The sequence below is a fragment of the Drosophila navojoa genome, chromosome 3, assembly GCF_054131105.1.
Source record: "Drosophila navojoa isolate 15081-1374.11 chromosome 3, UAZ_NAV_1.0, whole genome shotgun sequence".
Lineage (NCBI taxonomy): Eukaryota > Metazoa > Arthropoda > Insecta > Diptera > Drosophilidae > Drosophila > Drosophila navojoa.
In genome coordinates this window covers 24,482,437-24,499,165 of record NC_142891.1, presented here as the reverse complement: position 1 = coordinate 24,499,165, position 16,729 = coordinate 24,482,437, and the positions used below count along the sequence as shown (strand labels likewise).

General features: G+C 39.9%; 5 protein-coding genes across 7 annotated transcripts; 3 read left to right on the top strand and 2 right to left on the bottom strand.

Annotated features, from left to right (window-relative positions):
- The first annotated feature begins 487 nt into the window (after window positions 1-487).
- Window positions 488-3,184, top strand: cort (Cdc20/fizzy protein cortex). Of its 3 annotated transcripts, none has more exons than XM_089258499.1 (7): window positions 488-804; window positions 868-999; window positions 1,076-1,292; window positions 1,360-1,542; window positions 1,783-2,160; window positions 2,234-2,383; window positions 2,452-3,184. In XM_089258499.1, the coding sequence occupies exons 1-7, from the start codon at window positions 685-687 to the stop codon at window positions 2,709-2,711; spliced, it is 1,440 nt and encodes a 479-aa protein (XP_089114625.1). In that variant the 5' UTR covers window positions 488-684; the 3' UTR covers window positions 2,712-3,184. The 3 variants fall into 3 exon arrangements, with proteins under 3 accessions (XP_089114625.1, XP_017954269.1, XP_089114626.1); XM_018098780.3 differs by having other exon boundaries at window positions 521-804; window positions 1,064-1,292; XM_089258500.1 differs by having other exon boundaries at window positions 522-804; window positions 1,064-1,292; window positions 2,436-2,550.
- LOC149091920 (uncharacterized) lies at window positions 2,812-3,289 on the bottom strand. Its single transcript, XM_089258501.1, has one exon. The coding sequence runs from the start codon at window positions 3,287-3,289 to the stop codon at window positions 3,107-3,109; it is 183 nt and encodes a 60-aa protein (XP_089114627.1). The 3' UTR covers window positions 2,812-3,106.
- On the bottom strand, window positions 2,812-16,632 carry cup (eukaryotic translation initiation factor 4E transporter cup). Its single transcript, XM_030385249.2, has 7 exons — window positions 16,431-16,632; window positions 15,855-16,361; window positions 14,120-14,983; window positions 10,527-11,144; window positions 9,441-10,464; window positions 8,512-9,378; window positions 2,812-3,289 (listed from the first exon to the last, which is right to left on the bottom strand). The coding sequence occupies exons 2-7, from the start codon at window positions 16,356-16,358 to the stop codon at window positions 3,276-3,278; spliced, it is 3,891 nt and encodes a 1,296-aa protein (XP_030241109.1). The 5' UTR covers window positions 16,359-16,361; window positions 16,431-16,632; the 3' UTR covers window positions 2,812-3,275.
- Window positions 4,162-7,199, top strand: Spn27A (Serpin 27A). The gene has a single exon (XM_030385260.2). The coding sequence runs from the start codon at window positions 4,326-4,328 to the stop codon at window positions 5,685-5,687; it is 1,362 nt and encodes a 453-aa protein (XP_030241120.1). The 5' UTR covers window positions 4,162-4,325; the 3' UTR covers window positions 5,688-7,199.
- Window positions 11,765-13,514, top strand: Galt (Galactose-1-phosphate uridylyltransferase). The gene is made up of 3 exons (XM_030385263.2): window positions 11,765-12,186; window positions 12,287-12,662; window positions 12,719-13,514. Exons 1-3 carry the CDS (start codon window positions 12,168-12,170, stop codon window positions 13,374-13,376), a joined length of 1,053 nt encoding a protein of 350 aa, XP_030241123.1. The 5' UTR covers window positions 11,765-12,167; the 3' UTR covers window positions 13,377-13,514.
- Window positions 16,633-16,729: the final 97 nt, after the last annotated feature.

Genomic DNA, 16,729 nt, shown 5'->3' with positions numbered 1-16,729 from the left:
AAAAAATAATATACATATATGTACATAAATATAACTATAATTTTCGCCCAGTGACAATTGTTATTAATGAATTCGTTATAACTATGAAAAATATTAATATTACAAATCACAATTATTGACTTATTCCTACCACTTATCCGGAAGGAAAAGAGGAGCACTTCATGTGCGCACACCAAGTAAGCAGAAAACCGACTGAAGCTGCGCTTGACTGGCTTGCCTTTATATTGGGACCTCTGATGCCCGCTAAAAATTGAGCACGACTCTTGAGCACAGCTCTGAGTACGTTCTTACCCATGAAATCGACAGAGGCAGCGCAGCCGAGGCTTGACCTTGAATCACTCTCTCTGACTCCCACCCAAAGCAGATCTCAGCTATTTAGACTTACATATGTTTATGACACATACTCTAATATACCCATATATTTTATAATTCTTTATATATGATATAGCAAACATAAGAAGTATGCAGGTGGTCTAGCCTACCCTGAATGTGACAAAAGGGAATACAAGAGATAATGAGTATAACGCCTAAAGCTGCTGTTCTATGCTCACTCCAGTTGAGAGTCAAAGATCTAGAGAGAGTGAGAGCGCAATTACAGCTATTTAAGTAAAGCTTTACAGAAATCGTAGACTCAAACGAATAAATTATTAAATATGGCGTGGATAATAATTTGAAATTAATTCAATGTTAGTCTTCGATATGGATGTGTGTGAAAGTTTTAATAAGAATCCTTTGATGGACCCAAACTTGGCGCCGCCCTTTATGAAACAGCGCCGCATGGATTGGCGAAATGAACTTTATCAGGTGGAAAAAAGAACAAAATCAAAACAAAATAAAAGCTAACCAATATCCCATCCAATGAATTAGAATAAACCAATCATCAACAGACAGGAATTTACATTCGGGGATCGCTTTATACCAAAGCGTTTTAAGCCAGAAGCCATAAATTACAATCTCAAATATGTGGGTAAGACTAAAGAGCAGGATCTCTTGAAAATGGTAATATATTACCTCTAAATATAATACATACATATGTATTTATTATAAAATTGATTCCGCTCAGAGTCTCACGCAGAGGTCGAGTTATTGGCGTCAGAGCAGCTTTGTTTCGACCATGAATAAAGTATTCAACATCGAAGAGAATCGCTTGCTGCAGTTCAGCGATATGCAGTGCAAATACTCACGGACGGGAAGGCAGAAGACGGACAGCGATTGGTTCTGTAAACCAAGAGCCCGGCCCGTCGCATTTGCCACCACCACCAACGAAATGCCTGAGCTATGCACGTCATTTGGTAAGACTGATTATATCAGAGTCTCCAATATACAGTCTAATCTATAGTATCATCATCACCGACATAGATCTCAATATGATGGACTGGTCTGTCAATGATCAGATGGCCCTGTCCTTTGACGAAAATCTAATTATCTGGCGTAATCGTGATGATACGAGCATGATTTTTAATGTCGAACGCACGAGTTCACTGAAATATTCACCAAATGGCAAGTACTTAGCCATTGGCTGCAAGGATGATGAAAATCCAGGTGAATATTACAATAGATCGTTTGATTTTGTATATATTAATAAGATATATCATATATATTAATTATATAATATATAAATATATATTAATATTATGAATTTAAACTAAAAACGATCTGGATTATATTTGTCAATTGGGTCAAAAATGTCTTCTACAGAAATATTATTACTTCAATATAAAGTAAACTCTGCTCAGTTATACATATGTATATATTTTCTTCTAAAAACTTTCGAATATTCAGTTTTAGAGATTTGGCTGCTGCAATCACCAAAGGAGTTTCTGATTGCCAATGGCAAGTATTTGCCTCGATCTTTCGAGTCCATCTGCTGCATTGAGTGGAGTGAGGATGGCGAAGAGATTCTCTGCGGCACGAGGAGCGGACAAATTGTTGTCATACAATTCTCTACGATGACCATCGAGCGTGTCCTGAGGCAGCATTCGAAACGGATCTGCTGCATGCGCTTCTCGCCGATGAGACGCTACTTGGCTACAGCTGATATCCAGGGTCAGATATATATATTCGACGGCGTGTCATACAAAGTGATAATGCGTCTGGGCGCCAAGCAGGGCGGCATCGTCTTCGACTGGCATCCATGGCAGGCCGCTGAACTGGCCATTTGTGAGCAGCTGAAGATTCCGAAATTTCCAAAACTTTTTATATAATAAACAGCAATTTTTCAATTTCTTCACAGCTGAAAAGAAACTATCATCAATTTACATATTCAATGTGCCGCGCCGTGAAATTGTTTCGTTTTATCAGAGAGGCGATGATAAGATCCTAATCAATTCAATTACTTTCAGCAAGATCACGGGCGAATTACTGGTTAATATTTATAAATGCGGTAGGCTTAGATCAATGTAAATCAAGTAGTATGCAGTTATTTAATATTTGAGCATAATTTTTCTTCAGATGAAAACGGCTGTCCTTGCTGTGAGATCTTTGTATTGTCCTCGCTGAATCGTGTTGTGGATATTTTGACCCATAACAATAGAGGCGCGATCTTCATGATGTGGAGTCCGGATGGCACCAAGCTCGCCGCTGCTGGCATGGATGAATCCTTTTCGATATGGGAGTTCTATCCCAGCGACAAATTGAATTCCTTGAATCAGAAGCAAACGCGTCGGCTACGAAAACGCAGCACTCTAGAGCTTTATGGATCAATAAGATAAATGTTTAAATCATATTCAATTTCAAATTTAGAATCTATCAAATTGGTTTTTATACTGTTTTATTTCAAAATTGTAAACATGTGTATACTTAGATTATCGTGTGTTTCATTTATGTTTTATTTCAATTCATTTCATAAATCATCCAATAAAATTTCATTTGATTAACTTAAAGATAAATAATTTTGCTATAACAATATCATCTGTGAGCCTTGAGAACTACTAGTTGAAAGTCTGTCTCTTGATTGTTGGGGATCTGTAAAAAACTTTCCACACAATTTGTATACCGTTTTAAGTCTATTTTCTATTATACTATTTAAAAATGTATGCAATTGGGGTCGTAAATAGAAAATTATTATGAAATTCTGAAACAGAAAGCCATCATACTCGGTCTCTCTTTAACGCTTCTGGGACTCCTGTTGAAATATGTACTCCGCACAGGCTTCGGCTTCCAAACGCTGCTTCTTACTCTGATACGGTTGAATAAAAAAACGGTGAGTGCAATAAATGGCCATCGTCGAACCGATGGCCATCGCCATCATACCGACAGTTGTTGAGGCAAATTGTTTAATGAAGCTCATCTGCAAATTGAGAAGAAAAAGAAAATGGTAGCACATTAGTCGTCATGTAATACATATATAAATTCAGAAATGCTCTCCCACTTTGTCGAACTTGTTGTTATTGCTGCTGGTGCTGCTGTTGTTTGTGTTGGTATTGCTGTTATTGTTGTTTCGCTATTTTGTGCTTTATTTTCGTCTTTATATCTCAGTATAAGTGGCTTCCATATATAAACACCGCCCAAAAAACCAACTGCGGTTACAACCATTAACTGTGGTACTGTTACACCACGAGGACGACGTATTTGCATTGCACAATAACTTAAATTTATAAAATATAACCACTCAGTTCTTTTCTATTTGCCGGCGACTGTTACATCAACGCAAAAGTGTGCTTAAAACCACAGCTGATTTAACGAATTAATCAACACTGCTCATTTAGCGTTGCCACATGCGACTGTGTGTCATAGCAATCAGCTTTCATTTAAATTATATGTGCGTAAAGAACTTAAACCAAAACACCTAAAAAGACTCATCAAAGCAATTCATGTAATTTGACGGACGTATTCTCATATCATTGTTTAAATAATTGTTTATTATTGGGTTTTTCTCGTTTGAATTTGCGCGATTGGAAACTATGCGGACATCCTTTCAAATCGCATGACTCTTATCTGTCTACGTTTATCGAAGCATTCTTGTTCATATTTATGTACATATCAATCAACAGTTAAAACAAGTGATACAGAGAACGATCGAGTGTGAGAGAATGAGAAAGAGCGAGCGCTGACAAGATAATGACGTGAGTGGGAGTCCCTTCAAAGCGATAGAGCGAAAAATCAGTAGCCGCGCAGCAGCAGCAGTAAAAACAACAGTAAGCTGGTTTTTAAAATGGCCTGCGCTCAGCGAGCTTTGAGTCACTCTCAGTTGGAACTGTGCGCCAAACGGTTCTCCATAATTTTGCTGCTGAGTGCCAAGTTGCGCTTTAAGCTCAATTCTATTGCTATCGCCGCTGCGAAAAGGAGTGAAAACACACGTATACACACACAAAATCAAAGAAAATATGTACACAAACATCATGAAAAGTTCACATAATTATTGGCTACCATTGCTGATGCTCTTAATTGGCGCCTCAACGCATCATGCCAAGGGCAACTCCATACCCACTGCGACAACGCCGACGGGCGTATTCGAGACGCGCACCGATAAGGTGCCAAGTGGAGCGACCGCAGCGCTGCCGCTGCCGCTGCCTGCAGCATCCTATGATGACATCGATACATTTGTGCCCTTTCGCAGCGATTCACATGACAACTTCTCATGGCAGCTGCTGAAGGCGGTGCTACTGAACGATACGGAGCAGCAGAATAATGTCATTATATCGCCGTTCTCCATTAAATTGGTGCTGGCGATGCTCTCGGAGGCATCGGGCACCAATACAAAGACACAGCAAGAGCTGATAAGCACCCAGCCAGACATCAGATCAGCGAACAATGTGCGCGAGTTCTATCGCAAGACCCTCAACTCGTTCAAAAAGGAGAATCAACTGTACAACACACTGAATGTGCGAACCAAACTTTTCACGGACAACTTTATCGAGACACAGCAAAAGTTCACAGCCACCTTGAAACACTTCTACGACGGCGATATTGAAGCTCTGGACTTTGGCAATGCTCCGGCGGCGGCCTATGCCATCAACGAGTGGGCGAGCAATGTCACCGATGGAAGACTAAGCAATCTGGTCACGCCGGAGACCGTTCAGGAATGCGTAATGCTGCTGACGAACGTGATCTACTTCAAGGGTCTGTGGCGCCGTCAGTTCTATCACACATATGAGGGTGCCTTTTTGCGTGCCCAAAATGCCCAGACGCGCGTCCAGTATATGGAGCAAACGGAATATTTCTACTATCACAATTCGGACAAGATGAGGGCACAGATACTGCGTCTGCCGTACAAGGGAAAAAATTCGATGTTTGTGCTGCTGCCGCATGCCACGGACGGCATCAATGAGCTGCTACAGGCTCTGGAAAACGACGAGGTCAAGAGCGCCCAGTGGGCCATGGAGGAGGTCAAGGTCAAGGTGACGCTGCCGAAATTCCACTTTGACTACAAGCGCAGCTTCAAGGACACACTCCAACAGCTGGGCGTACGTGAGATTTTCGAGACGACCGCTTCACTGCCAGGTCTGACGCGAGGCGCTGATGTCTCCGGCAAGGTGAAAGTCTCGGATATACTGCAGAAGGCTGGCATCGACGTCAACGAGCAGGGCACAGAAGCCTATGCCGCCACCGTCGTCGAGATAGAAAACAAATTCGGCGGCTCCCAGACCATTGTCGAGTTCAATGTGAATCGCCCGTTTGTGTTCTTCATCGAGGAGGAGGCCACCGGCAACATTCTGTTCGCCGGCAAAGTCCATCAACCCTACTAAGAAGCTAAGGCAAGAGAATGAGAACGACTACAAAGCGTCGCGCTTGATATGCTTATTTGATTACAGAGTAACATAAATAATAAACAAAAACTAGTACTTATACACATCATAATATGCATAATTTTTTTTTTACAACACAGTGCGGAGTAGATTAACTGCAGTGTGGAAAAATGTGTTCCATTGTATGGCAAAAAATTCCTATATCAGCACAGAATATTTGTCTTATAATCTAAATTCGAATGAAATGACTGGGAAAGACTATACTGATAAGAGTACAAGGCTAGCATAATCTAGGAAAACTATACAGAATTTCTTAACGACCCGGACTAAGCTTTGCTGTAGAATATAAATAATACATTATTTGATAGCAAGCAATAATATTGTAAAGCTATTCTATCCTACCTATACGGTTTTATATTATCGGCATCTTCAACGCATACATTTTCAGTCAATAGCTTTGTATAACTAATTAATACACGAATGACTTATAGAAGTCATGGAAATTCCACACGTAACTAATCCGCACAATCAACAATTGCGCTTCAAGATGTATGAGCGCAAATATGTTCATATATACATATACACACACATATTTATGTATGTGTAAATATGTAAGTAGGCAAAGATCACAAGCATGAAAACCCACTTATTAAGCGCCGAATGACTCACGAGTGTTGAATCTCATTAACACCATATAACAATTAGAAAAGTCAATGCACGATCCCGATATCTTGATGAGCCCCTGTTCATGGTATATTTGCAGTTATTTGGAAAAGGTTCTTTTATAGGTAAACTACGTAAGCAGTTCAATCAATTCAGAAAAATCCATTCAACCATTTACTGATAAATTCTAATTAACTGCTAAGTTGTCAACAAATTGGTATTAAGTAACATTTGAATGCTTGTGCACGAGGCAAATAAGAGTATATTGATTTCTTATAATCAATGAATTCCTCGTTATTAAAGATAGATAGGAGCTAATGTTTAAGTGTTGGAGACGCTTGCTAGGAGTGAGCATATTTGGAATATATTTTATTTAAGGCATATTCGATTGCAACAAATAATCGAATATTTCGATCGCGCAATTGATGAAGTAGTCAGCAGATATATGTATGTATGTACCTGCTTCTCCAATTGGGACATATAAAATTTAGATTTCTCAGTTAGCTGAGAGCGAGTATTCAGCAGTCGATTCTGCTCGCTTCCAACTTGTTCAAAGCTTGTCACGTTAGAAACTTAAGATCGAAGATGAAACTATTTGTGTCGTAAACAAGTTACTGACAAAACTTGCATATTTCATCTATTGAGAGTTGCGAACAAATATTCCATTCTATTAACAGGTCTTATCATCTCATTCCATTTTGCGAAGAGCTATACTGAAATCTGCTCAAATATTTATACCTAACGTACGAGTATATTTATTTATATAAATAAACATGAATTGCATAAAAAACTGGTTCTGGGCAAAGCGACGTCGATTTAGCACTACTTTTTTTTGTTAATGAAAGAAAACTGAGCTCTGCAATTTTTACTCATTCCATTTACATAAAGTTATAATATAAATTCAATTATAATATATATAAATAATTAAACTAACTTTCCATCGTGTTTCAAAACAAAGCTCTGTTCATAATAAACATTTCTCGTCTTTCAGAAACGTGTTTAGATAGGAAGTTGATAAACAAGAATGTCTTTGTTTTATATTAAAATAAAATTAGCTCAAGCTGAGAAAAATAAAACTTGATGAGAATACCAATATTTCTATAATTGACATTGGGTTATGAATGAAATATTCTCCAACTTTTTTTTTTGTCAAGAATGACATAAACTCTACCTTTATCATGGAATATTCAGACTCAGTTCCACATTTGTCTCTTTATATATTTATTTCATTGAGTCACTTCAAATATAAAAACTGAAAAGCATTGCAAATATAAATAAACTGCACTTAGTTTACTTTACTTTGTGTGAACTGATTCATGATTATTATTATATTCATATTATTTACCCAAAGGTATATATATGTGTATATGTATATTATAAAGGTCGTCCAAATTATGTGTATTTGTGCTTTCACTTCAAACGTGTTTACCCTTGTCAAAAACAAAACTTGAAGTTAAAAAAAAAAAAAAAAAAAAAAAAACCAGAAAAATCTAAATAGACAAGGGAAATAGGGAACAAAAGGCCAAATATACCTCTCCAGAATCGGGATTTACAGATAAACTTCCCAGTACAAAACATGTTTAAAATATATTATTGCATATCGCCTCAAGAGATATATCCAAGAGGAACCATAATAAGTTTTTGACCCATTGTCGAATATTGAAAAGTCAAATTTTTGTTGTAAGAATAAGAATATTAGTCAGGCCTGCTTGACTTAATAATACTCATTTACGATATTTGTAAACTCAATGCAGTTGTGGTATTCAAAATATTTATATTTCCGAAGTTTATGCGTAATTTTTGCAAGCCCGAGGGACACAAAAACGGAAATTACACATAAAAAAACCTGATAATACCGAATACACAATTAAATATGTATAAGGTAAGTTTGGGGTTTTTGTGTTTTCAGACATTCAAGGAATTTATCCATAAAACTCTGTATACGGCATGTTGAATAATAATATACTCTGTAATTGTAGCTCTAAAAAATGCTTTTATCATATAAATAGAAATTGGATATGATAAAGATTAGCGTCAGATATAACGAGCGATTAAAACCCAGGTTATAAAATGTAAAACCACCTTCAATTTAGCTAGGTAGACGAGATGTATGTGTATGTGTGGAGGTAAACATTGATTTATAGATTAATATCGGACTTACCTCCGCCGCTGCCAGCTGACAGCATTGCTACAGACTGTTGTGGTTGATTTTGAGGTTTGTTAAAATTGTTATTTAAATTAAGATTGATGTTGCTCTGAGTATTTTGTTGATTAAGAATTTGTTGCTGTGCATATTGTTGTTGCTGCTGCTGTTGTTGTTGTTGATAAGAAAGAAACTGTCCAACCGGCTTGGACATTTCCCCAATTTGGAAATTTGCGCCTTCTGTGAAACGTCGTGAGTTAGCCGACAACTGCTGTTGCTGCTGCTGCTGCTGCTGCTGCTGCTGGGATGACACCAAGCTACCGTTAATTGTTGCTGGTAGGCTTTTACCAGCAATGAGCGCATTCAGCAGCGCATTTGATGTTGAATCCTGGCGTCCAACTCTCGCTCCAAGCATGGCCGGCAATTGGGAGCGTGATTGTTGTTGCTGCAACTGCTGTTGCTTGCCCGTTGCCGTCACATTCATGTTGAGCAACTTTGAGGTTTGCTCCTCCATTTTACGCTTCATGACCGCATTGCGCATTATGGTGTTGGCATGCGCCTGCAGATCCTCTTGCGACAGTTGCTGCGGCTGCATCTGTGACTGTTGCAGCTGTAACTGTTGCTGCTGCTGTTGTTGCTGCTGCTGCTGCTGCTGCTGCTGCTGCTGTCGCGCTGCGAGCGTCTGCTGAACAATAGCCAAATTGTGTAGATTCTGCAACTGACTGGCAATCACTGTACTCGAGAGCATCTCCAGCTGCTGCTGATGCTGCTGTTGCTGCTGTTGAGTATTTGTAAATTGCAGTACAGCAGTTATGGCTTCGCGATCCATGGTGGTTAAACGAGGATTGGCCAACTGCACTAGCAGGCCATGCTTTGAAATTTCCCCTACAGCAAACGACATCATATCAATATTGTTACTAACAAATACAGCTTAAAATCAAACTCACCTTTGGTCAGACGCAGTAGCAACAGCTGCGTATCTGCGCGTCCCAGTATGGCCTTAAGCTGCAGGCTGGCCAGGAAGGCGGTCTGCTGCTGCTGCTGTTGGATGAGCACGTGTTGCTTCTGCTGTTGCTGCTGATATTGCTGCTGTTGTAAGATGAAATTCGAAATGGCATCAGCTCCCATTTGGCTCTGTTGTGATGGCATCTGAGGCGGCACTATTTGCGGCTTGGCGCCATGCAGAGCGCCAATTAACTTTTGGAAATTATCAGCCTGCTTGATGTTATTGTTAATATTGATGTTATTGTTGTTGTCGTTGCCAACATGGGCTACGGCAGCAGCGACTGCTGCAGCGGCTGCTGCCGCTGTTGCTGCTGGAATATCTGCCATATTGCCGAGCGAGTTGCGACGCCATTTGGCCTCCAGTTGGTCAACAGATGGCATTTGATTGACAAAACCCAAGCTCTTCGGCTGTTCCAAATTGCTATTACTGCTGATGTTGCTGCTGCTGCTCTGACTCATGGCCTGCCTGAAGAAGTCATTCAATGATGACGATGAACCATTCTTATCCTGACGATCGCGTGCAAAGAAGGACATAAATTTGGAATTGCTATTGTTGTTCGATCCCTGCTGCTGGTGTTGCTGCTGATGCTGCTGCTTATGCTGATGATTATGTTGCTGCTGATAGTTGCCGTCGGCGCGCGCGTAAGTATTGTTATCAAAGCTCTTTTGATTGTGCTTGAGCCTATCAAACGGAACCGAACGATTGTTGTAACGTTTCTCGTCCTTCGGTTGATGCGGCTGATGTTGATGTTGATGTTGATGCTGTTGCTGATGCTGTTGCTGATGCTGATATTTATGATGCTCAGCCGAATGTATTTTGTTCATGTTCTCCAACGAACTGCTATTATTATTACTGTCACTCTTTGAAATGGACTTGCCACCGACGTTGCTGTGAGTGCTACTGCTGCTGCTACTGTTTCGACCAATTGTATCAGGATGCTGCCATTTATACTTACTAGGCTCGACCTATCAAATGAAAGAGTACAAAAATATATTATAGCAAATAACTCATATATTATCCCACTTACTTTATGCTTTTGCATTATGGAGTCGCCATTCGAGTCGATTGCCCCTTCTTTCAACAATTTCTCCTCGTCCTCATCGAAGCCACACAGCTCAATGGTATCCAGTCTAGAGGTAGGACCGCAGCTGAACCACTCCGGTTCCTCATTTTGATTTCTGTAGCGACGATAGTGGCGCTCGTCCGCATCGCGTGATCTAGACTTGGAAACGAACAAAAAGCCCGTCATAACTGGCTTGACAGAAGTCTCATTAGCCCGATTCAGATCCTCGATAGACTCATTCGATTTCAAGCTCTCGTTCTCGGAACGACTATTATTAGACATGCCCATTATGGGCGTATTCGGGCGGCCATTCGGTAGTTGTGTACCATTCAACTGCGTACTGCTAATCTCACCATTATCGAAGAACTTGAGAACAGTCATGTTGCTCGAGTTGTTGTTGTTGTTCTGATATTTCATATCACCCATGTGAGATTTACCCATGGAATTTGGCTGATGATTGTTATTATATGAATGAATGGACTTGTAATCATTGTTATTATTGTTATGGTTGTTGTTGTAAGACCATCTCGTATGAGATAGACGTCCGCTCCCAATGCGTCTCTGATTAACAATAGCCGGATCCTGTCGAAAGAGTTTTATGATATAAAATCTGTTTTGAAGTAAACTATACTTATTTGACCAATATTATTTTATTAAATCTTCAATGTAGGCCAAAGAAAATATTTGAATAGTAAAATATAATGCTAAGCAAATATTTGCAAATAAAAGTGTAAACTTGAATTTTCGTCGAGCAATCACCGTATGTGTATATAAAAACTTTTAAGTAGACAAACGCTTAAGAGTACATATTTACATATTTACAAATTTATGTAAATAAGCACTTCTAATCTTTTTGCTTATCTTATAAAACAGTTTTAATGCACTAGAGTCTGCTAAAAAAAATAATAGCTTTCAAAAATATGAATAAGTTACACATTTCATATGTAATATTTAAGGTACATAATATCTACATATATACTATTGCTATAATTAATTATAAGGGTAGTCAATACTATGTTTCCGTATTAGCGATGCTTTACTGTACCAAGAATTTGTGACAGCGAATTCATACGACAATATTAAATTGTGTGCGGCAACTGTGTAACTGTTTAGAAACATTCACCGTTAATCGACGAGATTGCACATCGCTAGCAGCTGGCGCTAGCTGTGAAGCTCTCACATACCCACACACATACACATATTTACATATATTTACAGTCCCAGCTGTGTGAGAGACAGAGAGATTGCAAGCGTGAGCTGATAAACCGCCAAGTAAACTTGCGAATGTGCGTGCTAAGCGAACTGAGTGCAAAAACAAAAGGGAGAGTAGGTAAAATGAAAATTGTGCTTGGCGAAACACATTGTATGTACATGCATGTGTATGTGCATACATACACACATACATACATATGCATAAAGCGCTAGTCGGAGATGAACAAAAACAAAAACTAAAACGCTGCTAGCGCCAGTTAACATTGTGCTGTCCCGTGGACTCCATTCGCCGAGCGGGCGACAGATTACGGTAAACCACAGCCATTACAAATAGGCAACAGCAGAGGTAACCCCTACGCAGTAGGTGAATGCAGTGATAGCAGCAGTGACAACATGCAGTTTGTGGCTACCGGTAAGTGCGATGCGGAGCGCTGCTGATCTGATAACATTTCTAGAGTGCACTCAGCATACTCGACACAAATAATTGTATACTTAAATTTATATTTATGTAGAACACCAGCACCGACGCCTCAATCCATTGAATGGACAGTGGGTGCTTGTGAGTCCGCATCGCATGCAGAGACCCTGGTCTGGGCAGGAGGAGAAGCCGCAACTTAACGAGCAACCCGAATTCGATCCCAATAATCCGCTCTGCCCGGGCGTGAAGCGACCCAATGGCCTCATCACGGAACGTTATGATAGCACCTATGTCTTTGACAATGACTTTCCCGCACTCTTGGAGCAGGTGCCCTCGCCACCCGCTAGCGACGATCCGCTATTTCAGGCAGCGCCAGCTCGTGGCAATTGTCGCGTCATGTGCTTCCATCCCAAGTCGAATTTAACCTTGCCTACCATGAGTGTATCAGAAATCCGCGCTGTTATTGATGAGTGAGTAAGGGATAATCCTTAATGCGCTTCGCTCAACCCTCTTACACAAATTTCAGATGGATTAGGCAATTCAATGAACTGAGTGGCAAGTATGCCTGGGTGCAGATATTCGAGAACAAAGGCGCCACCATGGGTTGCTCGAATCCGCATCCCCATTGCCAGATCTGGTCCTGCTCTTTCCTGCCCACAGAGCCACAGCAGAAGCAGGAACGACTACGCGCCTACTATGCCACCCACGATCGACCCATGCTGAGCGACTATGTGGACCGGGAGCTGCAGCGCAAGGAACGCATTGTCATTGAGAATCCCGATTGGCTGGTGGTGGTCCCCTATTGGGCTACCTGGCCTTTCGAAACGATGCTCATATCACGCAATAACAATAAACGGATTAACGATCTAACCGACAATCAGCGCCACAACTTGGCAGTGACCATCAAGCAGCTGACCACCAAATATGATAATCTTTTCAAGTGTTCCTTCCCCTATTCGATGGGCTGGCATGGTGCGCCCACTGGACCAGAGCATGCGCACGCCTCGAGCGCCCACTGGACACTCCATGCCATCTACTATCCACCCCTTCTCCGCTCAGCCACAGTTCGCAAATTTATGGTCGGATTCGAGCTGCTGGCGATGGCTCAGCGTGACTTGACACCAGAGCAGGCGGCACAGCGACTGAGGGATTCGGACGGCACAAAGCATTATCTGAGCAAATGATTTCAAAATTTCCAGCTGCGCTAATTAAAATATACAATTGCGAATATGCAAAAAAAAAAAGCTAAACCTAAAATTAAAGCACCACAAATTTGTATTGAACTAACTAATTCCTATAATCAGCAAATAGTAAAACTGTGAGCCGGCTTTAGATTACGCCTTCAACTTATTTACATAACACTTGAGTTGCCTTGTATGAATGCCCAAATATGTGTGTATACAGATTATATGTACATATGTGCATATAGTATTGGAATACTATATGATGCTAATCATATGACACAAAGTACATATGTAATTTATATAGAATTTATGTTGATCTACTCTTGCCCATCTGTCCGGCTATTGAACATAGTGACCGTTACTTTTTTTATATCAAATGTAATATTTAAAATATTTACTACCATATTCAAAAGGGGCTCTTGCTAAAATTACTAAATATGGGTTGCTTGAGGCTAGGCTACTTTTAATTTAGGCTTCTTATTTATGGCTAATTGTACCTATATATAATAAGAGGAATTCGTTATACCAAATATAGTTTACCAATAATTATAGGTACACTATATAGTATATAATTATATATCAGCTATATATAAATGCTTGGCATAACGACGAGTCTTATCAAAATGCAATCAGATTAAAGAGCACTAGATTAACTTGGTTATATACTATAAACAAATGCATGATAATATACATGCTCAATATGAACATGAATATATGTATGTACATATGAAATGAGAGCTTACCTGAAATTCTTGCTGTGGTTGCGGTGGCTGGCTCTGTATGATAGACTCATCGGTGATCAATTGTTGCTTATTCCTGTTTTTATAGAAGGCGGGCATGCACTCATTAGGATTGTGGAGATTGACACGTGGTTTAAAGCTGTTGGAGGTGCGCACAATGGATGTTCCGTCTGCGTTGCGCCACAGGTTCATGCGACGTAGACGTGCCTCGAGTTCGATGTCATCGCAGGTGGCAATGCGTGGCATACTAAAGGTCAGCGATTCCTTGGAACGATGTATCAGCGCATGGATCATAGCATTACGAATCTCCAACAGATTCTGACGGCTATAATGATACATAGATCCATCCAATTTGTTGGCGGGCAATACGCCAGTCGATTGGGTGTTACGTAGCTTCGACAGTCGCTGACTGCTTAAGCCGTTGGCGGTCGAGGAACTGCGTAGCTTTTGGCTATTAGCCTGTTGTTGTTCGGTCAGCTGCTTCTTGCCAATGGTCTTGGCTTGGTTTGTAGGTGGACTCAAATGCAAATCGCAGGATAACAGACTGGTTGGTTGTGTATAAGGTGTTGAAGCGCGTGCCGACAACACCTGCATTGTCATCAGGCCCTGAGTGGCCTCATCCTCATGGGCTGTTGCTGGCGGCAAAGGTATGGCGTCCTTCGAGATGATGGAGTTCTTAGCTTGCAGTTGTTTGGCCATCAACTTGCCAACTTTCATCTTTCTCTCCAGTTTACGGATGACGGCCGGCTTGTTGCACTTCGGATGTACAATCATGGCTGTAATCGGGTTAACCGAACGTTTTACTGCACACGTGGGAGACATTTTTACAGCATCCCTTTGAGCTTCAGGCAGAACGTGTTTTACCGACTATTGAGCAATACAATTTACGGCAACAAAATTAGCACAGAAAAAAAAAAATTGGGAAGAGATAATTATGAAGTTTAGAACAAAATTAGCAATACCAGTGAAATTTCCTACAAGAATATGTTAGCGAAAATTCAGACACGTTAATTTTAATATCATTTCCAAAACAAAAATTTCTAAAGTCAAACGATTGTTGTACTGTATACGGTCAGATTGCTGATTCTGCAGCTCTTTGAAAAACATGAACTATATTTTGAATATTTTATACTATTGAGGTTAACAAAATAAAAATGAATGAAATACACTTAATAAATTTGGAAAACTGTTGCAATAATCTGAGCATATAAAACAGGGCTCCTATTGTTTTCTAGTAAATGTAAGACTTAAAAAAAATGAAGTAATTGGAACAGCTGCAAAGTTACAGATATAATAATCAAATCAGAAAAAATATACATACATAGATGTACACAGGAAAATAAAAGTTAACCTGATCAAAATAAAATTGTGAAGATGCAGAATTTAAATAAACGCGTCCAAGCGAAACAGATACTTTTTAGAACTTGATTTCTTCCTTTTTTAAATTTTTGATATAAGGAATTAAATAGGATATACATACAAATATATATAAAATGATTCTCATAAAATAATTTCCTACAATATTAAGTTGTGATGTGTCAAGTATATTTTTATAAATGTATATGCCAAATCTACGCTTTACGCACCAAGCTTAATATATTGAAAATTCTAATTAGTCTTTTTTTCTCTTGTTTGATACGCATTATTACAAAATCGCCTAACTCATCAAGTGAGCACTGTAAGTACATAACTGTAAATTTGTCACTTTTGCGTTGTTGTTGCTTTTTATTTAACTCACATCGGAATTCGCTCGTTGCTGCTGCTCCCGCTTGTTGCTCTCCATTTTCGTAATGGCCTCCTCCAGTGCGTCTTTTAACTTGACTGCCGTCAATTTGACATAACGCTGACAAATGGCTTTTGCATTTGTTGGAAGCGGTGGCGGAGGTGGTGGTGCACAAGGATCTTCCCATTTCTCTGAATTCTCGTCATCATCTTCGGTGTCCGGCGACGCTGCCGATGCTGCAGCTGCCGCTGACGTTGACCGTGGCTGCGCTTGAACAGGAGTGGGCGGTGGTGGCGGTGGAGGCATGGCGAATTTTGCCTTCTCAACAGGTGTTAGCACTTGTTGAATATCAGACTCTTCGAAATCTTCCCGACTAGTAGTTTCATTATCCATCAAAAGGAAATATTTTTGCTTACATTTTCGTTGCTCCTTCGGTGATTGCTTTGATTCTAAAGCGCCAGCGCCATTTTCTTCTTTGATCACTTCAGTCTCGAGCACTTGCTTTGAACTTGTCGACATTTTCTGTTTGATTGCAATTAATAATTTTCGGATTTTTGTTCATTTTTAGTCATGACAAATAATCATACTTACAATGTTTAAAAAAAATATAATGGTTTTGGTATCAACCAATCGCTTTAAAACCTTAATACAGAGTGTAAGTTTAAATATTGCAAAATGAAATCACGTTTATGCGAGTTCGTAGATGCCGTTATTTTGACTTTTCAATCGTGCACCGGCTAATGGATGTATGCGTGTGTAATGTTTGTGTGGGTGTTTGAACTCGTGTCGTGAACCAAAGAGAAGGAAGGAAGTTCAGGGATTGCCAGTGTTTTATATCGGGCTATCGATAGCACAGAAATAATATAAATAAACATCCCTTAAAACAACGG